At 39.2% G+C, this 27,676-nt stretch overlaps 1 protein-coding gene across 1 annotated transcript in view; it reads right to left on the minus strand.

The window, feature by feature from the left end:
* Positions 1-27,676, minus strand: part of pitpnm3 (PITPNM family member 3) — a 280,043-nt gene that overhangs the window by 20,027 nt on the left and 232,340 nt on the right. Inside the window, exons 11-15 of the mRNA XM_028806634.2 lie at positions 20,353-20,547; positions 15,524-15,672; positions 5,551-5,667; positions 2,267-2,383; positions 326-474 (exon numbers count right to left, since the gene is read on the minus strand). Of these exons, the coding sequence (XP_028662467.2) occupies positions 326-474; positions 2,267-2,383; positions 5,551-5,667; positions 15,524-15,672; positions 20,353-20,547 (727 nt within the window). The remainder of the gene's footprint in view (positions 1-325; positions 475-2,266; positions 2,384-5,550; positions 5,668-15,523; positions 15,673-20,352; positions 20,548-27,676) is intronic.

Consider the following 27,676-nt stretch of genomic DNA (forward strand, 5'->3'; position numbering starts at 1 on the left):
TATTTAAAGGACAAAACTGTTCTGAGTTTTGCATTTTCATTATTTAATCTGCTGGCTTGCTAGTTTAAAGATAATGACTCTTGCTAAATATAAACTAATGACTCAATTGCTTACTTTAACACTTCGGATACATTTTGTCTGGCAGACAGATGACACCTGCAGAAGACGGCAGTGATTGTTCTCTGCTTGTTTACCAATCCCCAGTGGGCTTTACAGCACTTAATGTACAATAATGTGTAATACAATATACTGGACATTTTCAGGTAAAGATGAAAAATAATAAAATATACATATGTAACACTATTAAAATGTAGTTTGCACTTACTTGACAATCATTTTAATTGGGTACACTCCAACTCCCAGTTTTTTGCTGTCAGGGACAGTGTAAGAGATACGGCCATTGCTGTTAGTAACTTCTATGCCAAAATGCACCCACCGTCCAGATGCTGGTTGGATCATCAGGAAAATATCGACCTAAGTTGATAAACAGAGTGATGTGATAAAGGAAATGTTTTCAAATATTTTTTACATAAAACTAAGATATACTATAGCAACAATTTAATCTCAAATGTAAGACTACGAAACCATTTTAAAGTGCTGGGAGCACTGAGAGAGTAGCATAAAATATAAGTGGAGACAGCACTATAGTGAAGGGGACTACATGAAAATCAAATGATCCAATTCATGCTGACATTCAGAAGAAGTAAAATCTTCTTTTCACAGACTAATAATTACATTAGAAATCACAGTGTGTTAGGTTAAAAGACATAGTTATGAGGGCATATTCACCTAAAGGCAACTGTTATTTTAGCAAATTTGTACTGCCTAAGGATTAGTTCTGGGCTGTCATTTTATATTTATATCTACACCAACAATGGTTCTAGTGAACAGAATTTTAACAAAAACAAAAAATTGAAAATAAAGCACCATGCATTAAATTTATGATATCATAAAAATAAAGCAATAAAGATAATCTATGGAACATATACTTATGCTTCTAGCTGATACTGCACTGGTGAAATCATGAAAAAATGCACAAAAGCATACTTTACTTCAGTTCAAAGCCTTTAGTAATCCATATGAGACATCCCATTGAACAACATTTTATTTTGTTGATGTGCACCAAAATTAAAAACTCTACTTCTGAAAGCTAATTTTAGATTAATACTGACCATTCAGTAGCAGATATGCTTTGGCAGATGATTTTCAGACAGCTGTCACCACTCTTTTAGAAATTATTATTTCTTTTAACTCTCAATACTCATGCAATAAAACCTTAAGTATAAATTCTGCTGCTTCAGTGCAGGCAGCTGTCCTCTTTTTAAACTGATTTTGTTGGTCCAAATGTTTAAAATGCCCACTATTTTTGACTTAAAGCCCAATGAAATCAATCCAAGTGAAGTCATTATAATAAAATCAAAAATTCATTGCCTCGCCAACCATTTTGTCTTCCAAGGTATTTTACTATTTCAGCCCTTAAATTTGATCCGTCCTTTACACAATTGCCATTGCAAAAAATTCCATTGGAAAATAATAAAACTACAATAGATAAAGAAAGAAGAATCTTTTCATAATTTTAATATCTTTACAGTGGTTTTAGTTAATTCACTACTTTAAAGAAGGTAGCTTACTCTTTCTTGAACAAGTTAACTTTTTAAGACAGTGAGAAAAAAGGAAAAGAAAAAAAACAGAGCAAATGCAATATGAATCGTGACTTATATGCATGGTCTAGAATAAAACAGGCCCTAGTCATGCTTCAGACACTCCATTCAGGCAGATGTTCAAATGGATGAAGACAAAAGACTGAATGCCCGAGCTGAAAACAGACACAGAATTTACTCAGTGAATGAACAAAGCTAAGCTGCTATCATAGCTTAATAAGGTCTGGAAAATGGTGCTTGACCAGTCTTTGTCTTTATTAGAAGTGTCTCAGTAGGATATTATGAAAGTTATCATCTCCAAATAATACGATGCATTAGAGTTTGTTTAGGGCAGGTTACTACTTAAAGAATACATAGTGGAAAAAGGTTGCTCTGGATATTTAAAAAATACAGTACATACATTCTAAAAGGGTCTTGTTTTCTCCTATATGATTTTAAAATGGCTATACTACAACTATTGAGTCAGAAAATAAAACTGGATAGTTTTGCAAATGCTATTTTTACTATATGCATAACTACAGCTCATAATAACAGTGTGCAGTCCTCTAACTCTCCATAATTACTCCTTAACAGCAATCAATCAAAAATTTGATGTCACATTCTACCTTTTCCCCAGTTAGAGTGACCATATCAAGGGGTCCATACATGAATCGGCCAACCAATATCTGTGGTCCATCCTCTGTTGAGATGATATCATTTACTCTGTGATTGGCTGTGACATTCTACAAAGGCAATAGAATACAATTAATAAAAGAAAGCTGTAAACATCCTTAGTTGCAAAGCTGAAAATAAACAACAAATGTAATCTACTTGCAAATAGACTGCCAACTTCCAAATCTTTAATGTAATAACAAAGTCAAAGGGCGATTGTTTCACAAGAGCACTGAGTGATGTCATAAAGAAAGCCACCAATCAAAGCAGATTATATAATTCTGTTTATGCCGGATGCTATATCAGCTCTGTTGTTCTGTGAACTATCTGATGCCTTGTGATGGCACTTAGTATGAAAGGCAATACAAAGAATAAAAATGGACGGACAGATTCATCGAAGATCTAGAATACAGCAGGTTTATAGTATCACTCATGCTATTAAAAAACTAATCTTTTGTGTACATTTTGATGAAAGCTATCAGACAGCATCTTTTAAAAATTAATATTTTTGTAAGTTTTACATAAATTATAATATTTACCTCAGATTTGGCTATTATTTTAATGTTTTAAATGGCACTAAAAGCATCAGGTTTTCTCCCCTCTGGAAAACAAAATTTTCAGTGCTACTGCTTCTCTTCAGCATTGTTTTATCTGTTTCTGCAGTTTCAGTAATTCCCACTTGAGGGAGTGCTTTTCTCTTTTCCTTAGTCATGAATGTAGAGAAAAGCCAAGCAAAATGACACCTTTTATTGGCTAACTAAAAAGATTACAATATGCAAGCTTTCAAGGCAACTCAGGCCCCTTCTTTAGGCAAGATGTAATCTCCTTAGTCATGAGAATATTTTAAAAACCCAAGGAAAGCAACTCTTGGAAGAAGTTCTGGTGAAAGATAAAATTGAAAAAGCAGAAACAGTGTTAGAACTGTGTGGAGCCAGAAGCCAAAGTCAGCACTGGATGCAAGGAAGGAATAACCTCAGACCATGGCATCATTTCAGACACTCATGTTGGGATCATTTACAGTTGAAAGTTAAGGCAATATGCACATCTTTGTGGTCGAGCAAAAACTGGAGTACATGCAAACTATATACAGACACTGGACCAGGATTCTAATGTAGTCTTCTGGTTTTGAGAGGCAGCAGGGCTAACCACTGTATTGCTGTAATTAACGGATATGCAAAATAAAAGGTGCATTCTTTTCACTTGAAGTCAGTAAGTGATCCAAAAGAGTATTCAGACATACATGTTTAGTAGACATTAGGTAATCAAAAATAAAATAAAGTAATGCATTTCAATGCATTCTTGTATATCATAGTAATGGAGAGTGGTGAGATGGTGCACGTTGACATGCAAATAATAATTGCACTTCATTCTGTGAATGTAACAAAACTACAAGGCAGGATTTCATTTGAGAATATACTATGGAGTTTGCTATGTTCTCCCCATGTCTACATGGGTTTTCCCCAGGTGTTCCAGTTTCCTCCCATAGCCAATGACATGCAGGATATGTCAGTTGGCAATCCTAAATTGTCTGGTTGGGGTGTGTGTATGTATGTTTGCCTGTCAATGAACTGGTGCCCTCTCCTGGATTTGTTCCTGCCTTACACCTTATGCTAGCTGGGATAGGCTCCAGCAGACCCCTGCAACCCTGTTTAGGATTAAGCAGGTTAGAAAATGACTGACTGACTGACCGTGTGGGAAATGGTATTCATTATACTGTAAGTGGAAGGTGTGAACAAGATAAACACAATTTTCTAAGAACTAGGAACCTGCCCCAGTGGTACTGGAATGAAATTGGCTGCTGGCAAATCCAGCATAGAAAAACAAAAGGTTGCCATCCCACAGAAGATCATTATCAACTGGAACTTACTGTAAAGCCAAAACATACAGCTGATGTAGAAATACTAGATATTTTTACAGATTCTTTAAATCTTTATTATTTGCATTTTGGACTTTTCCCTGGCGGCACGGTGGCGCAGTGGTAGCGCTGCTGCCTCACAGTAAGGAGACCTGGGTTCACTTCCCGGGTCCTCCCTGTGTGGAGTTTGCATGTTCTCCCCGTGTCTGTGAGGGTTTCCTCCCACAGTCCAAAGACATGCAGGTTAGGTACATTGGTGATTCTAAATTGTCCCTAGTGTGTGCTTGGTGTGTGTGTGTGTGTTAGCCCTGCGGTGGGCTACCGCCCTGCCCGGGGTTTGTTTCCTGCCTTATGCCCTGTGTTGGCTGGGATTGGCTCCAGTAGACCCCTGTGACCCTGTAGTTAGGATATAGCGGGTTGGATAATGGATGGATGATTGGACTTTTCTCTATACCATAACTGATATTTAATTTCTTCCTATGCTCTGTTATTATGGTAGCTGCAACACACTTAATAGGTCAGGACAAGTACTGGATTGAGCTAACTTTACTTTTATTTTCTTTATTTTCACATATCTTTGCCATTTATATTAAGTTTATTCTCTCAGGTTCTGTTTGTGCTTAGTATGTATTTTTTAATTCTAATACCATTTATGCTTTGAAACTTTTTGATACATATGTTTTAAATGAGTTAGATTTCAAGAAAAACAAAAATGCTAAATATAGAAACACATTTATGTCCTAAACTTTGCATTTTTATCAATATATGTCAAGTAATATTTCACATTTATTAACTTACATGATAGTCATTTTTAATCATCTACCCGTCGAGTGAAAGAAAAGGTGTCATAATACAGGATAAGTTTTTCTAATTTGTAAGTATGTAGTTTCAAAAACACTTGTAATTACTAATGATATGAATAACATGAATTCATGTGAAAAATCCAATTTCTGTGATTTACAGGTACTTGAAATACAGGTTATAAATGCAAAATCTATTCCATCCCAGCATGTGGTGCATATATACATTGGGTATTAACACTTGGTGGTGTTGTTGAAGGTTTAACCAATTTCTTAATATGACTATCTCTCACTTTCTAAAAAGTCCTTTTATGATGTTAATTTTGCAAAACCTGAACAAAACCTTTACATATCCATATACACATTTAAAAGATAAAGACATTAAGGTCTAGAGTGATTCAAAGAAAAAATGCCCATTAATCCATTTTCTATAGCAACTAAACTCAATGGGTGTGAGACAGGGGACAGCCATGGTCATGGTACTTGTTCATGACATTGTACAAGGAAAAACTGTGAATAATAAAATGATTCAGCAAGATCTTTACTGGAAATGAATGCACCAAGTAGTGAACAGAATACTCACTCGCAGTTTAACATGAGTGCGTCGGCGAAGCCACTTTTCTCTCGGACTCGAGGGTGAGAATGGTGCGGAGTCTGAACTGTCCACCTCCTCTGTGTTCACACATTCGCAACGCATCATCTGATGCAGAAGGGCAAAGAAAATAAGATGCCATATTAGAAGAATACATTTAACCACTGTTAATATTATAATGCTTCAAAAAACCACTGTGGCTCCTATGTACAATAGGTAAACGGTATGCTGGGACATATTAATCAAGACAGCTATATGCAGTACAAACAAAATAAATTAAAAAATAAGCTGTTTCAGAACTTTTTTTTTATGAATGATGTCTATAGATTTTATACTGAAGCATTAGTTTCTGAATGGTGTGTGTGCAAAGCATTTTATTTTGAAAAATGTAAATTTATGAGCTTGACTTCTAGCAGCAGTAAAATTAGGTGAAACTCTGCTAATGTTTAGAAATGTATTAGTGCAACCGATGACATTTATAAATATTAAAATATGCATAAGAAAGAGAAGAAGTCTACTGATTTGGTTCATGTAGGTTACACAGTTATTGAAAAATGAAAAGGTTTTTCAGGTAAACCTAGACAGTGAGGAGGTTTTAACTCCATCAGCTAGTTGACTCCTTTCGAGCTGCAAAGGTACACATGACTTCATTATAAAAAATGTCCTAACTTAATATGATCACCATAAGCTGTGTCTGAGCATTATCAAATTGATATACAGTGCTACTTTCTGTAATGTGAGCATCTTTGCCATCTATAAGTGTTGGGCTACGACTTGCATGTAAACATTCCAAAACCTGCTAACCATGCAGGGTCATGGTGAACTGCAGCCTATGCCAGTGGCGCTGGAAAACTCTGGACATGGTACAAGTCCTTCACGGGGCACAGTATGACTAACAGACACACACACACAACCACACTTATGCACATTCAGACCAATTTAGAGTCAGCGTAATTTTATTAATGATTCCACTGACAGTTTATCCTTGAGAAATATATACATTATCCCCTTTTTGTCCCTCCAATTTCTATTTCACCTCAATGTTAAACCCTTGGATGTGTCAGTGTCGCTTCACTTTAATTCTGAAAATCTGGGCTACTTCTAATATAATTATTTATTTTGGACACAAGTTGCTCCATTTCTTTGTCTAAAAATGTTTTTCATGCCTTTTTAACACTAGAATTCCTGAAGCCTATGAAAAAACTTGCAATCCTAGCCCACATCAGGCAAAAACTTCTACCAGCTCAAGCCAAGACTCCTTATCAGTGTGTGAGATCTGGAGTTGTATAAGGTAAATACTACAGTATATCGTTATTTGGAATACTGCACATGCATTTCATGTGTGTTCCATGTCTGCAAAGATCGGGGTAAGTGTAAGACGAAAGGAAATGTGAGAAATGCAAGAAATGCTGAACAAATACCTAAAGTAGAAACTTTTTCCATTTTATACTAATAATGACATGAAGTGCATAATGTGTGAAGACTTTAATCCAAATATCAAATAAACATGTGTGCTTTTATTCAAGAATGTAACCAAAGAATAAAAATGCATCCGATTTATGTGTGGCTGTCAATGAGTTAAAAACTCAAGTTCAAATGTCAATCGACAGGGAGTTTACACAAATTCTTGAATGGTGCAGAGGTAAGAATTGCTGCCTTATAACCCGAAGGTCCCAGGATTGAGACCGAGCGCTCCACATTTTGAGTAGTGAGCAGTTATTATTATTATTATTTCTACAATATTATAAAAACATACATTTGATTTGAGTCTGTAACACCAGATGTATATTTTGGCTACTTGTAAAAGTTACCACATATTTTTTCATTATTCAGTTTTATTCTGTCAGTGACATTCACGTGGTACAACAAACTTTCCTCTCCCTCTCCGAGTTAATGGCATTTATCTCCATTCTTTTCACAACAGCAGCACTGCGGCTGATGCCTGCTGAGGAATTGCAATCCTGTGACCGCTATCAGACTGGACAAAGGCAGGACTATAGCAACAGACAGCTTCTTCACAGAGCTTTTGCCAGCTAATATGCGCCCAAACTTTACACTGGCTGTTACAGACTGAAATCAAAGGCTTCTTCTTTTTGGGCGCATACACCGTCTGCATGGCGCTGTCAGATCTAAATAGCAGCTTTTACAAGTAGCCAAAATTTACACCAGGTGTTACAGACTCAAATCAAATGTATGTTTGTATTATATTGTGGAAATAATAATAATAAAAATAGCAGCTCACTACTCAAAATGCAGAGCGCTCGAACCCAGGACTTTCGGGTTATAAGGCAGCAGTTCTTACCTCTGTACCATTCAAGAATACATGTAAACTCCCTGTCGATTGACATTTGAGCTTGAGTTTTTAACTCATTGACAGCCACATGTAAATCTAATGCTTTTTTTCTCTTTGGTTACATTCTTGAATAAAAGCGTACATGTTTATTTGACTGCGGTGGGCTGGCGCCCTGCCCTAGGTTTGTTTCCTGCCTTGCGCCCTGTGTTGGCTGGGATTGGCTCCAGCAGACCCCCGTGACCCTGTAGTTAGGATATAGCGGGTTACATGATGGATGGATGGATGTTTATTTGATATCTGGACTAAACACATCTTCACACATTATACGCTTCATGTCATTAATTATATTAAATGGAAAAGGTTTCTGCTTTAGGTATGTGTTCAGCATTTCTTGCATTTCTTGCATTTCTCGCATTTCCTTTCATCCTACACTTAGCCAGATCTTTGTAGACACGGAACACACATGAAATGCATGTATTCCAAATAACGATATACTGTATTATTTACTCTATACAACTCCAGATCTATCACGCAGATAAGGAGCCTTGGCTTGAGTTGGGAGAAGTTTTTGCCCAAGCTGAGCTCCATCAAGGTGGGGGATGGGACAGCAGGCTGTTTGACGCATTTACAAAACAAAAGACGCTGATGGAGAGGTGTGAAGGGATTTAAGGTGGGCCGGGATTATGAGTTTTTTGTAGGTTTCAGGAATTCTAGTGTTAAGCTCTCATTTTGTTTCATGCGCTGACACCCTTACCTAAAAAACCTTACCTTATAAACCTTCATGTTTATAAGTTAATAAAAAACAAAAAATACAATTTTTGGAAAGCTATAATTTATTAATGATTACTTCACATAGCCATAATTTTACAAACTGCATTGTAGACATTTGGAAACAATTACCATAGCCGCAAGATGGGTTCTCAGTCGGTTCACCGACAAAAGTGCGATAGACATAAGAGCGGCGACAAAACCGCGACGGTCAAATGAGCGGCGACAAACTCGCTAACTGGTTTTCGACAAATGCGCGCTGACAAAATCGCAAGAGAGGCCAAGAGAGTGGGACGCGTATGTGTGCATTATGTACACATTATGTGCTAGGTTATAATGCAGTCAGAAGAAATCAATTGAATAATACGTTATATTTAGTTAACTGACCCCATGGATATTATTAAGTCACAGAAAGGAAAGTGTGATCACCGCGTCTGTGGAAGACTGTTTATATGTTGCCGGGGCAACAGCAGGCTCATAGCTCCACTGCGTCTCTCCGCCAAAGTAAACTCGATGGGTGCTGCAATTCTTCCTACATATGCAGGGCGTGATCTTAAGGACTATCTGCGTGCTGTGTCTCATAATATTGACTTCTAAAATAAACATTATTATATATGCTTTAAACTAGTAATTCATATTTAATGAAACTTTTGAACACTTTGTAAGTAGAAGATTTTGTGATTTTATTTACTTTTTCTTGTCATCGCGATTTTGAGGCTGCGATTTTGAGGCTGCGTTTTAATCGGCGCTATTTTGTCGGCACTCGTATGTCTATCGCGCAAATGTCGGGTCACTTTCTTGGCCCCCACCACCTTCATTAACGGCAACAAAGGAGAAGGCCTTAGAACATATGCTGTTTATATTTCAGATTTGAATACCCACAAAGGAAGGTGACATGGTCAACAAAACGTATCATTACAAAAATTACCTTTATCAAAAAATGACAAAATTAAATGTCCATTAAATAATCCATACAAGAAAATTTGGCAAAATTTTGACAAAAACAAGTACCCAAATATTTTCTCACCCGCTGATTCCACATTCACCTGGATGAAAATGTTAAAATATGGGATTTCCAGAGTCCTCACAGACCAAATACTTGCCACATGCTTATGACAACTGGGAGGGATAACAATACAAGCAGTAATGATAGGTAATGCGTCCACTCTGGGGTTAGAGCTCCCAACTCATCTACTCTGGGAACAGTTAGGAATGGGTGTCTTGGTATGTCAGTTAAACTAACCCGTACAGTGCCAAAGACAGGCAACTCCAAGATTGTGTTCTCCATCATTTTCCCTGACTCCTAAAATTACAGCTGATGCAAGTTTCAAAATCTCTGGGAGGTTCTGCAGTCACTAGACAATCCTGGTTCCTCTTTAGTTAAAGAGCTTCCATCAAGATCTGGCATATTTACACAATATTTCACAGTATCTTTGCTGTATATCTCTGTGACAGACAATGCATTTTTAAGCTGTAGTCTGCTAGGCTGGTAATATCACTTTAATAAAGACCCACCAAATCAACAAGCTGGTTATGGTCAGGCTTTGTTGTGGTACACACTCTTGAACTAATAGAGGTAGTATAGAAGGTGAAAATGAAGACAAAGCTGATGGCAATTATGAGCAATTCTGTACATCTTCTTGGTGACACACTATCATTACTTACTTTAATTCAACAAATTATTCAAAACAAGTGTGACAAGAAAAAGAAAATCTACTGAGGCTACTTCACACCTTTGACAATAAGCCTTTATAACACCTCACTGAGAATGCTCTCTTATCTTTAGCAAAGTAAGAAGTGTTGAACTTTTTTGTAAGTCTTGAGCGTACTTGAAGGGAGTATCTGCAAAAAAATGTCTCCCCTGGGATAAATAACGGACGGACATCTTTCTTTCTTTCTTTCTTTCTTTCTTTCTTTCTTTCTTTCTTTCTTTCTTTCTTTCTTTCTTTGCCTATCTGTCTCTCAGTCTATTCCCAGTCATGTACAGCATATACAAAAAAGCTGACCACATTATCTATCATGAACCAAGTTTGAGAGTTCACATTTACAATAACTGATTTTTTGATTTTGAGGACTCTCAAATGAGAGTCCTAATTCTAGTTCAAACTCAAAATTGACCTTGCTTTTATACTTCATCCAATGAGGAAAAGTGATTTTGAAATGTCTGAGGCTTAAAGAAATCCAACTAATGGTAGTGAATGTTTCATGAATTTTAGCATAACATAAAGGTTCTTGGAAAAGAATAGTGGTATCTTAACTCCAGGCTGGAAAGTCAAACAGTATGTGTGTAGTTAGTATGCTCTCATCATATTCATATGGGTTTAATTGGGTCTCTGATTGCTTCCCTAAGTCTCAAATGATGCTTTTATGTTGATGAAATATATAATTGCAGGCACTGCTATGGAAATCATCTCAAAACAACATTTTTTTGCTTAATCCATTTGTTCTGTGGGCTCCCTGCGGTCCTGACCAAGAAAAATACATTTATTTAGCCTCTTTAGTTTTAGAAGGCTGCAACATAATTTCTGTCAAAATTGTCAGCAGATCCGATTTATAAACATACAAAGGTGATAGAAATGGTGCAAGTATATGCATTCATACATACAGTACATGCAACACATGCATTCTCCAACTTTCTTTATCCACCTCAGGGACTCTGGGGCATAGACTGTCCCTGCAGCAGTGGGAGCAAGGAAGATGAATGGCTGGAGCACCATTCCATTGCAAGACACACACAAGCCCGCAACCACATTAACTCACACTTATGCCACCACAGAGTTCAAATGAACCTGATGAGATTTTTCTGTTGGGATGTGGGAGGAAAACCCATTTAGAAACACCAAGGACATACAAACTAATATGACTCGTTGTGTAATTTTTGGAATCTGTGAGGCTGCTGGGTAAACCACTGTACCAACATGGTACAGTATTCCAAGATGCAAATAATGATGTTTAAAAGACAGCCCTGCTGTTCACCACTCTTCTTTATCGAATACATTTTGTCCTGTATGTGCTTCTCTCCCTCAGCATATTTTTCCCTCTGCTGCTTGACACAAAATGCAGTCTGATGTGACTTATGTTTGATTTATGAGCTTGTTTACAATAGGTTATAGAATTAATATATGATGCACAGACTCATGAGCTCAAAGGGCTAAATAGATATGCTGTTGTAATGTTACAGACACAGCAGCTCAATGCTTTATGTTATTCTAAGCCTTGCAATTATTCTGATCCTGCTATGCCATTGTTTTTGTACAGTTAATGAGATGTGTACATCTTTAATTGTTGCTGTCAGGCTAAAATGCTGCTTAATCTTTTAGTGGTTATTCTTTCAAAATAGTCAAAAAACAATTAATGATTAAATAGTGTTAAACTCTATACAAAATGCCCAGTTTATTTGCAAAGTGAAGTTTAAATGAAGTCTTGTTTCTAGGTATGGTCCCCATGCACAAGAACTCGTATAAAGATTTTAAACAAACAGAAAAGGATTGTTATTTCTGGGGTCAAAAATATGTTACTGATTGAGATAATTGTTTAAACTCTTTCCAATTCAGTACAGTTGACTCTATATCTAAGGGATTTAAAGGCCTCATTTTATAGTATGCACCTGATTTTAGTTTGAAAGTGACGGTAGCATACTTAGTTTAATTTTTCAAAGGTTATTCCTAGAATTGATGTCTTTTATTTACTCTAGTCAGCACTAATGGTACAGTTCTTAGAGCTGCTATTTTGCTTCTGTAAAGTTTTGAGTTCAAATCCCAACTGGTTGACTTTCTAGTTTGAGTTTGCTTGTTCTCTGTGAGTTCATATAGGTTTTCACCCACACACTAAAATATGCATGTTAAATTGCTTAGCGTCCTTAAAATAGCCACTTGGACATAGTTGGCACTGCAATAATAGTGCCTGTCCCACATAAAAGGCACACTTTTTAAATATCCATATACTGTGGTATTAATTGCAACTTCCAGATAAAAAGAGGTTGAAGATATGGAGCATGTGTATGGAGAAGAGTATCTCGCTGTTGATTGGCCACACCTGTTAACTGAAAACAGGAGATGGACACTTTGAAAATCTGACTAGCGTATTTAAAAGATACCGAGATAGGAGGCTATGGGCTTGTTGTTTTTACCTCATGATGTTACCAGTCACTCTAGTATGATACATTTTAATAGTGGCATGGATAATTTGGTTTTATGAATCAAATATTGTAGCTCAACAGACCTGTACCTCCTCTTTGGTGCTCACGGCTACACTTGACATTCCTATCCTCACACATGTACAGTCTGACAGCCAGGCTTTCATGAACATAAACGACATGGCTGTGCTTTACAGGGAAAGAGAGACTTAAAGGATTCATACCAAATAGATTGACAGAAGACAAGAATACATGGTGAAAGTGGAAAAGGTCAGTATTCGATTCCTGAAAACAAGTACAAAGAACAGGGGAGTTTACATTTAAAAATACAAGCATAAAGTTTAGCATTCAAACATGATATACATAAGTATGAGGCAACACAACATAACCATGTCCAAAACAATACAGGAATGTAAAACAGCTTTGAAATAAATTCCGTGATTGACCAAAGAGGAAAGACCAGGAGCGTGTCTACATACAGCAGCAGAAGCCAGATAATTGCAGCACCCATGCCACTGAAAGGCAAAAGAAAAGTTGCATTTTTGTGGGGCATGGAAGTCACATACTCAACAAACTTGTGGTTTAGTTGCAGTCCCAGTACTGAAGTATCCTGACTACAGACATTTATTGAAATCAGTCTTCTAAACAGAAGCTTATTCCTGTCTTCTCCTGTACAAATAAGTTTTCATTTGCAATTTTCAGCGCTTTCAGGAGGAGTTTAAAACAAATGTCCATTTTGCTTGTCCTAGAAATGTAACTGACAAGATCCATTAACATGTTTTGTTAATAATATTTCATTTTTGCCTTGCTTCTTCTCTGATTAATGTTCTCAGTATTACAGAATTGACGCAGGCATAAACCACACATTGTCCTGCACAGGAACATATGAATTGCTGTTGCTCACACCTTTGCTTGTTTACGGCAAACTGACTACTGTTTTAAATGCACATCACTCGCAAATTGTTTTGAATATGAAGCATTAGAAAATGCTTCCAGCATGAATATATATTCCTATTATTCTTTATAATGATTAATTAAATACCACAAAAATATATAAATAAAGACATATAAACTGTATCACATAAAATATAATTTAAGAAACCCGCCACACTTTAGTTTAGGTATTCAGTTTAAGCAAGCTATTAACAGAAAATTAATATTTTATTACCTTTGCTATGAACACAAACAGATTATCATTACATAGGGAAGCACTTGAGACCTGACATCATCCTGCTGTCTAAATTGACATAGGAAGTGGTCTTGCTGGACTCAGTTCAGGGGGCTAACAAGAGGAAGGCCCAGAGTGAGCCAGTAGAGGTGGTCTGTAGGAGTTTTGCAAGCAGTTCCTTCAGTAAAGTGTACAGTTTACTCAGACTGGAGGGTGTGAAAAACAGCAGGACCATCAAGGGTGTGATAGAGGAGGTACAATATTCCTTTTCAAAGCTATGGATCAGAAATAGTGTGCTGTGGAGTGTGAGTGCTACCAGGACACAGGCCAGGGTCTGGTCACCTTAGAGGAGAACTCTGATGTTGAAAGACACCTGATAAAGGTTACACAACTGATGACATGTTGCAGTCCATCATAATATGTATATTTTACCTAGACTCTTGGAATATGCTAACATTATTTTTCACTGTTTATACTGTAGCTGGGTAAAAAGGCTTATAATTGTGTTTTATACTATGAAGACTGTTATAATGATTAAATAAAGTACTACCAAAAATGTATACAACAATTCTATAAGAATTGTGTTATTCATGCTTACTTTGACTAAACACTTCATGAGCAGAAATGTGGTATGGTGGTTAGTATGGCTAGCCTAGTCAATGTAAAGAGCCTGCCCTTTCTTTCTATCTTCTTGTGGGGTTTCTCTGCATACTCAAGCTTTCTATAGCATTCCAAAGACATGCAGGTTTGAATACTTGGCATCTCACACCAATAATACATTCTTAGCAAGCACATGCTCATCCACACGGTCTCATACCCAGGACATTTGCTACTTGAATTCAATCTAACAGTGAACTAAGGTCTCCAGTGAAAACCCATATCAACATGAGGAGAGCAGCCAAAGTATACACAAATGTGGTACCTACCTTGTCTCATACACGTGAACACATGTACTGTGAGGAATGGGCAATATCAAACAAGCCATCATGAATTTATGGAGATATGGAGCAAATTATTGACAGATGCTCCTTTCAGAAAATGTAAAGACAAACGTGTAAGGACAATTTCTTAAGCTGTACAAATACACTCATCTTTTCAATAGCTGAGTAGCAAGGAATAATGGACTGGTCCATAAGCTTTCAAATATCCTATTAAATTATATTTATACATAACAACTGTAAATAAATGTCCAAGTACATTATTCAGGAAGCAACAACATTTTATTTAATACAAAAATATTCACACCTAGCTCAATTACCTTGTATAAGCAGATCAAGTTTTAACAGTCACTTGGTATTGTTTCCCATGTTTATATCCAACAGAGCAATACAGCAGTGTCTGTCTGACTTCTTAAGAAATCATACATATAATTTTGTAGTGTGAAAGATGGCCAAATTTTTAACTATGTATTAATTTTAATATAAAATGACTTATTTTCTTTATATTTTTTGTATAATTTGTTTTGAAAGTGATTTTTAAAAGGGGTAAACACTTAAATATTTTAGACTAAAATTAGACTAATAAACTGAATGCTTTCAGTTTGAGCCATATCTTGTGTTGTACACTCCATGACTCTGAATTTAAACATCTGAAAATTTACCTGTCTGAGCACAAATGCTGCCACATCTGTTGACTCCCAATAGCTAGCATGGAAAAGATGAGGCAGGGCCACTGTGGGGAAAGATGTAAGGACATCTGGGCAGTAGAGGGCGTAGTCAAGACGTTTTGATCCCCACCAAGAACTGGAGACTGCAAAGAGGTTGAGCAAATAAAAATAATTAGTCAATGTTACCTCCATTAGGGAAAAAGCACCACTGGATGCTCCTTCCCCTCTTTTAACCGCCACCTTATCGTGGTGGAGGGGTCTGCGTGTCCCAATGATCCTAGGAGCTCTGTTGTCCGGGACTTTATGCCCCTGGTAGGGCCACCCAAGGCAAACTGGTCCTAGGTGAGGGATGAGACAAAGAGCGGTCAAACAGACCTTCCATGATGAATGAAAACTTTGGACAGCGTTTTCCCTTGCCCGGACGCGGGTCACCGGGGCCCCCCTCTGGAGCCAGGCCTAGAGGTGGGGCTCGATGGCGAGCGCCTGGTGGCCGGGCCTGCATCCATGGGGCTTGGCAGGGCACAGCCCGAAGAGGCAACGTGGGTCCCCCTTCCCATGGGCTCACCACCTATGGGAGGGGCCAAGGAGGTTGGGTGCAGTGTGAGTTGGGTGGTGGCCGAAGGCAGGGACCTTGGTGGTCCGATCCTCGGCTACAGAAGCTGGCTCCTGGGACGTGGAATGTCACCTCTCTGAAGGGGAAGGAGCCTGAGCTAGTGCGCGAGGTCGAGAGGTTCCGGCTAGATATAGTCGGACTCACCTCGACGCACAGCTTGGACTCTGGAACCAATCTCCTTGAGAGGGGCTGGACTCTCTACCACTCTGGAGTTGCCCCCGGTGAGAGGCGCCAAGCGGGTGTGGGCATACTTATTGCCCCCCGACTTGGAACCTGTTCATTGGGGTTTACCCCTGTGGACGAGAGGGTAGCCTCCCTCCGCCTTCGGGTGGGGGGACGGGTCCTAACTGTTGTTTGTGCGTATGCACCAAACAGCAGTTCGGAGTACCCACCCTTTTTGGAGTCCCTGGAGGGGGTGCTAGAGGGCATACCTTCTGGGAACTCCCTCGTACTGCTGGGAGACTTCAATGCTCACGTGGGCAATGACAGTGAAACCTGGAAGGGCGTGATTGGGAGGAATGCCCCCCCGATCTGAACCCGAGTGGTGTTTTGTTATTGGACTTCTGTGCTCGTCATGGATTGTCCATAACAAACACCATGTTCAAGCATAGGGGTGTTCATATGTGCACTTGGCACCAGGACACCCTAGGCCTCAGTTCGATGATTGACTTTTTTGGTTGTGTCGTCGGACTTGCGACCACATGTCTTGGACACTCGGGTGAAGAGAGGGTCGGAGCTGTCAACTGATCACCACCTGGTGGTGAGTTGGCTTCGATGGTGGGGGAGGATGCCGGTCAGGCCTGGTAGGCCCAAACGTGTTGTAAGGGTCTGCTGGGAACGTCTGGCAGAGCCCCCTGTCAGAAGTAGCTTCAACTCCCACCTCTGGCAGAACTTCGACCACATCCCGAGGGAGGTGGGGGACATTGAGTCTGAATGGGCCATATTCCGTGCCTCTATTGTTGAGGCGGCTGACCGGAGCTGTGGCCGTAAGGTGGTCGGTGCCTGTCGTGGCGGCAATCTCCGAACCCGTTGGTAGACACCGGCAGTGAGGGATGCCGTCAAGCTGAAGAAGGAGTCCTACCGGTCCCTTTTGTCCTGTGGGACTCTGGAGGCAGCTGATAGGTACCGGCAGGCCAAGCGGAATGCGGCTTCAGTGGTTGCTGAGGCAAAAATTCGGGCATGGGAGGAGTTTGGGGAGGCCATGGAGAACGACTTTCGGATGGCTTCGAAAAGATTCTGGTCCACCGTCCGGCGTCTCAGGAAGGGGAAGCAGTGCAGTGTCAACACTGTATATGGTGGGGATGGTGCACTGCTGACCTCGACTCGGGACGTTGTGGGTCGGTGGGGGGAGTACTTCGAAGACCTCCTCTATCCCACTAACATGCCTTCCAATGAGGAAGCAGAGCCTGGGGACTCTGAGGTGGGCTCCCCCATCTCTGGGATTGAGGTCACCGAGGTGGTCAAAAAGCTCCTTGGTGGCAGGGCCCCGGGGGTGGATGAGATACGCCCGGAGTTCCTCAAGGCTCTGGATGTTGTAGGGCTGTATTGGTTGACACGTCTCTGCAACATCGCATGGACATCAGGAACAGTGCCTCTGGATTGGCAGACCGGGGTGGTGGTCCTCCTCTTTAAGAAGGGGGACCGGAGGGTGTGTTCCAACTACAGAGGGATCACACTCCTCAGCCTCCCTGGGGGGTTCGGGGAGGAGGGTCCGTCGGATAGTCGAGCCTCGGATTCAGGAGGAACAGTGTGGTTTTCGTCCTGGTCACGGAACAGTGGACCAGCTCTACACCCTTAGCAGAGTCCTGGAGGGTGCATGGGAGTTTGCCCAACCAGTCTACATGTGTTTTGTGGACTTGGAAAAGGCATTCGACCGTGTCCCTCGGGGAATCCTGTGGGGGGTACTCAGAGAGTATGGGGTACCGGCCCCCCTGATAACGGCTGTTCGGTCCCTGTACGATCGGTGCCAGAGCTTGGTCCGCATTGCCGGCAGTAAGTCGAACCCGTTTCCAGTGAGAGTTGGACTCCGCCAGGGCTGCCCTTTGTCACCAATTCTGTTCATAGCTTTTATGGACAGAATATCTAAGCACAGCCAGGGTGTTGAGGGGGTCCGGTTTGGTGGACTCAGGATTGGGTCACTGCTTTTTGCAGATGATGTTGTCCTGTTTGCTGCATCAGGCCATGATCTTCAGCTCTCTCTGGATCGGTTCGCAGCTGAGTGTGAAGCGGCTGGGATGGGAATCAGCACCTCCAAATCCGAGACCATGGTCCTCAGCCGGAAAAGGGTGGAGTGCCCTCTCAGGGTTGGGAGCGAGATCCTGCCCCAAGTGGAGGAGTTCAATATGGTCATGAGCTATGGGTAGTGACCGAAAGAACGAGATCACGAATACAAGCGGCTGAAATTAGTCTCCTCCGCAGGGTGTCTGGGCTTTCCCTTAAAGATAGGGTGAGAAGCTCAGTCATCCGGGAGGGGCTCAGAGTAGAGCCTACTGCTCCTCCGCATCAAGAGGAGTCAGATGAGGTGGCTCGGGCATCTGATCAGGATGCCTCCTGGACGCCTCCCTGGTGAGGTGTTCTGGGCACGTCTAACCGGGAGGAGGCCCAGGGGAAGACCCAGGACACGCTGGAGGGACTATGTCTCTCGGCTGGCCTGGGAACGCCTCGGGATTCCCCCGGAAGAGTTAGAAGTAGTAGCCGGGGAGAGGGAAGTCTGGGCATCTCTGCTGAAGCTGCTGCCCCCGCGACCCGACCTCGGATAAGCGGAAGAGAATGGATGGATGGATGGATGCTCCTTGTCAAAAGATTGCCTTAGTAAAGCTCACTATTTTTTTCTGTATCATGTTAAATCACTTATAAAACACATGTTTATTTACATTAAAAATTATTATATTTTTCAATGTATTTGCAAACTAAGTCAGTTCACATGGCATTGACTTATGAAGAGAAATTAATATGGATAGAAACTGGCTAAGTCAATGAGAAATGACATGAGCTGTTCTGAGGTTATGCCTGTAGTGTTCAAATAAACAGTACCCCCCAAAAAATTGCTTATTTTAAAAACAATGCTGGGTTTGCTTAAAAACACTGTAATAAAAGCTGGATACAGAAAGCAGACCACTGCAGCCAGGTCAGATATTTTTAATAATAATATATAATAAAAGCTGTAGTTGCCTTTGTGTCAAATGAAAAAAAAAGATAACACTATGCTTTACAGTATGTAGAGGCAGAGCTCTTAACTACAGAGATTTTAAGTTCACAAGAATGTAATTTATTAAAGAGTGTTAAACTAGCCATACATACAAAAACAGTATGAATTAACGTGTTAGGTTGCTTTTTTCAAAATAATTTTTCAAGAGGTAGAAAGGTAAAGTAGCCAAATGAGCACTACTGAAAATCAAACTTTGTAAATAGGTTGAGAAGCAAGACTGGCAAAAACATGGTCAGGAAATACCATTGAGATGTATGCACAATAAGAGAGACAAAGCAATAAGTGTGATATAACGGTTAGCGCTTTTTTTTTTTTTTTTTTGACTTTGCACTTTAAATCCTGAGGTTGTGGTTTCAACACTGTGAGACTATGAGAAAGTCTCTCCACCTGATTGTGCCCCAATTTAAAACACAGGAGAAATGCAACCAATTGTATCTTCAGTGTTGTAAGTTTTCTTAGGTAAAGGCATCAGTCAAATAAATAATAAAAGTAAGTAAGTTAAACAAGTACAGAAAACCACAAGGACGGCTGCTCTAAAAATCAAGCTCAGGTACATTAAAATACTGCTTGACACAAGAGACACTGAGGATGGAGATAAGGAGGAACAAGTCTGAAACAAACTAGTATTGACATCTAGGAAAGGTGAGCATATTCAAGAAAAAATATGTGAGTACTGTAACTGTGAGACACATGCTCAAGTTCAATATTCATTTAATAAGAGGAAATTTAATTCTGGAAGTAATCAGTTCAAGGTTAAGATGAGGGCTTCTTGTGACTTGTGAGATGAAACGGGAAACGGGACCCTCCATTCGATATGGTCCATAAGAAAGGAAATACAAATATAACACAACATTGTAGTTTTGGCATTGTTGTCAACAAAACAATTATCATGGTCTTCAACAAAGATATTTTTTCTATAGATACATAAATAAAAAAGTATTTTTCTAAAAAAATGTACAAATAGAAAAAATGATTTCACAAAGTAACAAAGTGAGCTCTTACTGTTTGAGATGATGTTGGCAAGTTGACTGACTGAACATCCAGACACCTCACTGCCAATGCTTGTAAGGCTAGCTTTGCGGAGAACACTTCTTCTGGAAGATGCAGCGTCTGCTATGTTGGGAGAAGCTGGTGCACTAGGCAGTTGAGGCAAGTTAGAGTCCACAAAGAGAGATTGGTTGCTGTGGATAGCATCAGCTATGGACATAAAATATATACAGTACTTTGTCATGAGCTGAGAAAGTTTAGAGACATTTTCTCCAATGCTGTTTAAATTGGTTTTGGTTTCATAAGTAAGCCAAGCATAACAACCACCATTCTACACATGATGTCTATTTATTAGTGCAATGTTCAAATCATATTATGCTTTCAACATTTACAATATATTCAGCATTTGAAATTGGAAACGACTATTAAAATAATAAGTCAGATTTACAGAGTTACAAAGTACAATATAAACAAAGTTTTTGGTGTATAAAATCAAAACTATCAGAATTAATTTGTAATAAAATCTATATATATAAAATCCCTATGTGTGTTGCAGATGACAGTAATGGGTTGAGTCAGAAAGCATTGAACCAATATGAAGACCAGGAAAGTATCCACTGAAAAGAATCGGAGCTAGACATTTATTGCAGGTAAGGGAAGGTTGAATAAATTCAAGAATTGGTATGAGCTTAAAAATACAATACTGTACAGGGCATTTGTGCTTATACTATACAGCACTATATGGCAAAGTATATCATTTTTGTTGTGTTTAAAGGTATTACAGTACTTATTAATAACCTATTTAAGTATCATAGGTATGTATGATTTCACTTATCTGCAAGCCAGGATGGAATGCATCTCCTGTGGATACTGGGGAGGACTACTGTACTGTAAGATTTATATTTATTAGAAATTCACAATTTAGAGATAACTCATTCTTTGTCAGTGTTTTAAGTTCTTAACTCTCTGTTGTCATTTTCCTACTAATTCACTTTTTTCTGTGCTGTTTGCTTCCTTAAATGTATGCTAATATTTATAATTGATAATCAATCAAGTAGACACTAAGGCAAAAACTTTACAGAAGCATAAGATTATATCTAAGCACAGCTGAAATTCTTTTCAGACCAGTAGACAGTTTCAGACCTAATATGTGATACTGCAATTCTATTCCATGGTCTGAGTGCTGATTAAAATTCTTAATTGGCAATTGCTCAAACATAATACAACACATAAGTACTTTGAACAGATTGTCTGTTTAGCCAGTACTGATTGACAGTGGTTTTAAATAACCTTTGAATTAACTTTTGAATCATTTTAAATAACGTTTAAGATATTGCAAATGATAGATTTTGGGTTCTGTACCCTACTTACTGTACATGACCGGAGTACATACAGTATCCTGTAAAATAATACTATGTTAAGTATAATGGCAGTGTGTTTCATGGCTAGAATTAACGGTCTAAGAATAGGTGTAACCCAGGAGATAGAGATAAGGCTGTTGTGTCCATAATGCATTAATGTCCAAAAACACAATAAATAACATAATATCTGGTGCCATTACTTGTCATTACTTATATAAATGCATTATTAATATGAATAAGGTGATAATTTCCTTACTATGATCATAGGCCAAATAGCCCAAGTAGTTCACTAGTAGCCATGAAAATGAGTTAAACTACTTGTAGTCATATTAAAGATGATAAATACTTAAATAAATACTTTTGTTATCACAGTTTTCCAATAAAATGAGGCTTGTTTGAATTAATTCCCCTACAACAGCCTCATACTCTGTCTATCTAACTTCAATCTGTTGTAGAGTGTATTAATGGGCTGACAAAAAATCAGAGTCAATAAGGATAAAATTATTTAAGTATGACGAATAATCAGAAAATGGAAAAATAATTGGCATTGTAAAACAGAAATGGCCATTTTTATGCAAATCTTTCATAAGATTTTACCCTATTTTGTTTGATTATTAAATGGATAGAGAATTGTGTCAAAGCTTGTCCCCTGGGACAATGCAGTGCCATTAGGGTTCACCTCAATGAAGCAATTATAAGCAAACACATATTGTATGGATTACTCCAAGGACAGCATACTTATTAAAATAATTTGCTGCAGAAAATTATGTGAAGGGAGTAATAACAGATGAAAATTAGATTTCATTGTTCAAAAATATTTCACAATTAGCAAAAATCATGTATTGTCAGGAATACATTCTAAATTGACCCAGAGATGGTATGAGTAAGTGTCGGTGTCAGCATAAGTATGCCACGATAGGCTCTGGTTCCAAAACATCTTGAATTATAATAAGCCAGTTCTGAAAAGGAATGGATGAATGGTGCAAATGGGAGGGTAGGGAGCAAAACATAAGCGATTGTTTATTTACTGTAATTAATATATGCAGAAGTATTTCTGTGTTGCCTGCACCAGGAGAAGTGTCAGAACCTGACATCCCAAGTACAGGTGATGAGCAGTTGCTTTTTCTATACTAGCATTTTAACAAGGGTGAAAGGCATGAAATGAATTGTGCCTGTGCAATTGACTATTGTGACCAGCTACCATTTTTAACATTTTAAAAAAAAATCCATCCATCCATCCATTTTCCAACCCGCTGAATCCAAACACAGGGTCACGGGGGTCTGCTGGAGCCAATCCCAGCCAACACAGGGCACAAGGCAAGAACCAATCCTGGGCAGGGTGCCAACCCACCACAGGACACACACAAACACATCCACACATCAAGCACACACTAGGGCCAATTTAGAATCGCCAGTCCACCTAAACTTCATGTCTTTGTAATGTGGGAAGAAACCGGAGCGCCCGGAGAAAACCCACGCAGACACAGGGAGAACCCGGAAAGTGAACCCGGGTCTCCTAACTGCGAGGCAGCAGCGCTACCACTGCACCACCATGGCGCCCTTTAAAAAAAATAACATTGCTATTTTTTTTAATTAATGTTCATTGAGCAACAGAGATACCTGTTGTCTTGCTATTTTTGGATAATGAAAAACCCTTATTAAATGTGATTATTTGTTCAGTACATTATGCAAATTCAGATTTGGATCAAATATAAGTAGATGCATTGGATTATTATACTCCAGACCTGAAGGTTCAGCTTTTCTAAACAATATAAATTATAATTATTTCCTTTCAGAATGTGGAACTGACAACAGTGTTCCTTGTCACTAATTTAATTTGCAATCGTCTGTGAACTTCACATTAAGAACTGGAGAACCAGAAAATAAACAAATACATCTGAAAGTAATAATAAGAATGCAGAAGAACAACAATACAAAACAGTATATAGTAATACATAAAGAAGAAAAGTTCAAATACCCGCAACATAAATATACAATCACTGATAAAAACATACAATTTTTGGTGTTCCATTTCTATTTCCAAATTGCAGTGTCGGAGTCCAAGAACTGCTGCCCCTATTAAATGTAAAATTGCATTCAAAGCCTTCAATTCCAAGTCTATTTATTTTATACTAAATACCAAAGAAAGAATCCATTTATCTTCGATGGTAACCAAACAATGCCTCAGGCAGACAGGCAACCAGATAGTATTATTAGCCTCCCGCCTCAGGATTGCATTAGTGTATAAGAGAAAAGTATACTTCACCTGAAACCTTATGTGATTACGCTCTCAGCTAGAAAAGTAGAAAAACAATGACCGACAGAAAAAGAGGACACATTCCTTCCCTCCCCTTTACAAAGTCATATATCAGCATCTTGACGTCACTGGAAGGTACTGTGGCACCCGGACAGGGCTCACGCCCAGCCTTTCCTTCTCCAGACCGCGAGGGGGCGTTCGCCCTGGTTGTATTGGGGGCCACGGGTACAGAGCTTGGAAGCTCTACCCTGTAGGGGCCCATGGCCACCGCCAGGGGGCGCCCCGATGCCTTGGGGACCCTGGACCCCAGCACTTCTGCCACACCTGGAAGTGCTGGGGGGAAGAAAAGAGGGAACACCCAGAGTGCTTCCGGGTACGCAGCCGACACTTCCGCCACACTGGGGAGTGGCGGTGGAAGATTGCCGGGGAGCACCCGGAGCACATGTGTATAAAAGGGGCCACCTCCCTCCAGTCATACACAAGAGTCGGGAGGAAGTCGGATGATGTCGGGAGGAAGACAAGGAGGCGGCCTGAAGAGCGAGAAGGCATTATTGAGAGGCCAGGACCATGGGGTTGTGGGCACTTGAAAATTGTAAATAATTGTGTAAATAAACATGTGTTGGGTGACATGAGCGTGTCTGCCTGTCTGTGTCCGGGCCAGTCTCCACAGTACGGTCAATTGCATTTAAAATAAGATACACACTTTCTATCTGACACAAAATGTAGACTTCTTAATGTATGTATACCCCTGGAAGAACAAGTCAAAAATGTTGATTTTTTTTCAACAAGGAAAATGCTATTATATAACAGAAACATGTAAATAATAAAATGTCAATATAAATACATTAGGAAAGGCATGTCTAGTGTCCACTGATGTACTGATGCAGATTTAGTACACATACAGTATTTCGTGTTGACATATTTTGAAACAGTTACCAACGCAAAGTTTGACGTTGCAATCTGGACAGTACATGCATGTTACTTTGCTCACTTTTATAATAATATTTTTTCAGTTGCTTCAGCGTGAGAGGGTAGTACTACATGAATGATATGCCCATTGTGTTATTGTAGTGTACCGCAGTGCAAGGTATAGTGGTCACCACATTTCCGCTGAAACAAACATTGACATTTCCTGCATTATGAACAGCGCTTAGAGGGCTAACGTCTTTCTTGTCCTTCTACTTGATTGCAATCATTTTTGTTTTTTTTGCCATGAAGCTACTTGCATCATGGTGACTTGGCTTTACAATTTCTCGCTTACACACCATTGTGTTTTGGTCGAAGATTCTGCTTCAGTCATGAATATTGATAAGTTACCTTAAAGTGGCAAAACCTATAGAAATATTCATGATTTTTTCAGCATAATGTTATTTCATCCACTAGATGGCAGCAGAATGAAGTCCAGAGAGTTATTCAGATATTACACTGTAAAGCGGATCATTAAACATCACCCCGAGTGTGACTCGGGGTTAACAGTAATAACCATAGTAATTCATAGGCCAAGTCATGCAAGAAGTTGACACCAAGGAGGTGAGTGAGTGCCAGAACAAATGGCTAAAAAGAGAAGGACATTAGGGATTGAAATAATTCAACCAGTATTGGTTTGTAACTGAAAACATTTTTTTTATTTTAATATTACTAGAACAACAAAGATCTAAAGTTTTACATGAAGATTGTAACTAAAGGTTTATGTGTTCCTTTTTAAGGTAACACTTTTGCAATATTTAAAACCTGTTTGCATTCATAACAGGGTCAAGTGAATTGAAAGTTTTGTGATGCTTAACAGCATTCCTTAACACTAGAAGCCTGAAAAAACTACTAATCCTAGGTCACCTTAAATTTCTTTGCACCTCTCCATCAGCGTCTTTTGTTTTGCAAATGTGTCGATCAGCACAAGCAGCAAGTAGCCTGCTATCCCATCCCCCTCACCGAAGCTCCGTCGCAATATTCTCAGAGCTCTAGTGTGTTTATCTGGCAGTGTGGTGCCTGGAGTTATATAGTGTAAATAATATATCGCTATTTGGAATACACACATTTCATGTGTGTCCCGTGTCTACAATGATCTGTGTAAGTGTAGCGTGGCAAGAAATGCTGAACACATACCTAAAGCAGGAACTTTTTCCATACTAATAATGACATGAAGTGTATAATGTGTGAAGACTAACATGTGCACTTTTATTGAAGAATATAACCAAAGAAAAAAAATCATTCGATTTACATGTTGCTGTCAATGTGTTAAAAACCCAAGCTCAAATGTCAATTGACAGGAAGTTGATATGTATTCTTGAATAGTGTACAGGTAAGAACTGCTGCCTTATAACCCGAAGGTTCCAGGTTTGAGGCCAGGCGCTCCGTATTTTGAGTAGTGAGCTGCTATTATTATTACTATAATATAATAAAAATGTACATTTGATCTGAGTCTGTGACAAAAGTTAGCACTTGTTTTTTTATTATTTAATTTTATTCTGTCAGTGACATTCATGTGGTACAACGAACTTGCCTCTCCCTCTCTGAGTTGATGGCATTTATCTCCATTTTTTCATAAGAGCAGCAATGTCCACAGTTGGTGCTGAGCTTGATGCCTGCTCAGAACTATTTGCTGCACCGGCAATCAAAGATACGATGTCCCGTGACCGCCATCAGACTACCATGCGGCTTTTGCGGTTTGACAACAAAGACACCCGTGCAGAATATGTGAAAACGACAGATTTCCTGCGATCTCGGACATCTGGCAACATTTTGTTGAGAGTTTGTGTTTTGAGTTACAACTCAGGGCAAAGACTTTCCGAGTCCGTAGTCATAAAGCTTATGCAGTTGTTTCTGAACAAAGGGAGAACCGTAACAACAGACAGCTTCTTCACAGCGATTTCGCTGGCTAATAGACTGCTGCACTGCGACACAACTCTGCTTGGCACCATAAGTAAAATGGAACTTCCATATGCCTCTAAAGTCACTTCAGTATGTGAGCAATTCACGACGATAGTGTTTAGATCTGGCAGTGCCATGCTGATGGTGCATGCGCCCAAAAAGAAGGAGCCTTTGATTTCAGTCTGTAACAGCCGGTGTAAAGTTTTGCTACCTGTAAAAGATATCGCTTTTATAAGCAGACACACAAACGCTGGTGAATCATGTCTTCTTGGTATCATGTTGTCAGTTGAATCTCTTATTATTCAGTTTTATTATTGAATAAAAGCATTCTTGTTTCGTTATACCTTTGCAAAAGTGTTTATTTTATACTTCGGTAACTACTTGAATGAGACTGAATCTGTCTCTGCCTCTCTCCGCACACGCAAACACACATTCATACATGACAACATCACCATTTAAAAAGCTATGCCATTTGAATATAAGTTGTCATTTGAACATGTTTTTTTTTCCAATTTTGCCTGTACTGCATTTTCAGTATCATGCACCATAACGCAGAGTACAGTGAGAATTTTGCGACTGACCTCAGCTCTGTCGGGGCAGGGGGTTGGGATAGCAGGCTGCTTGTGCTAATCGACACATTTACAAAACAAAATATGCTGATGGAGAGGTGCAAAGGAATTTAAAGTGGGCTGGGATTACGAGTTTTTTTGTAGGCTTCAGGGATTCTTGTGTTAAACTGAAGATGTAGCTCTACAGCTAAGCAAGGGCTAATGACATGTGTCTTTATCATTTTTATATTCAGTTTCATAAATTAACTTTCTTTTTGTCTTCTGGTTTTGATATTAAACATATA

Source organism: Erpetoichthys calabaricus, chromosome 8 (genome assembly GCF_900747795.2).
Source record: "Erpetoichthys calabaricus chromosome 8, fErpCal1.3, whole genome shotgun sequence".
Classification (NCBI taxonomy): Eukaryota; Metazoa; Chordata; class Cladistia; order Polypteriformes; family Polypteridae; genus Erpetoichthys; species Erpetoichthys calabaricus.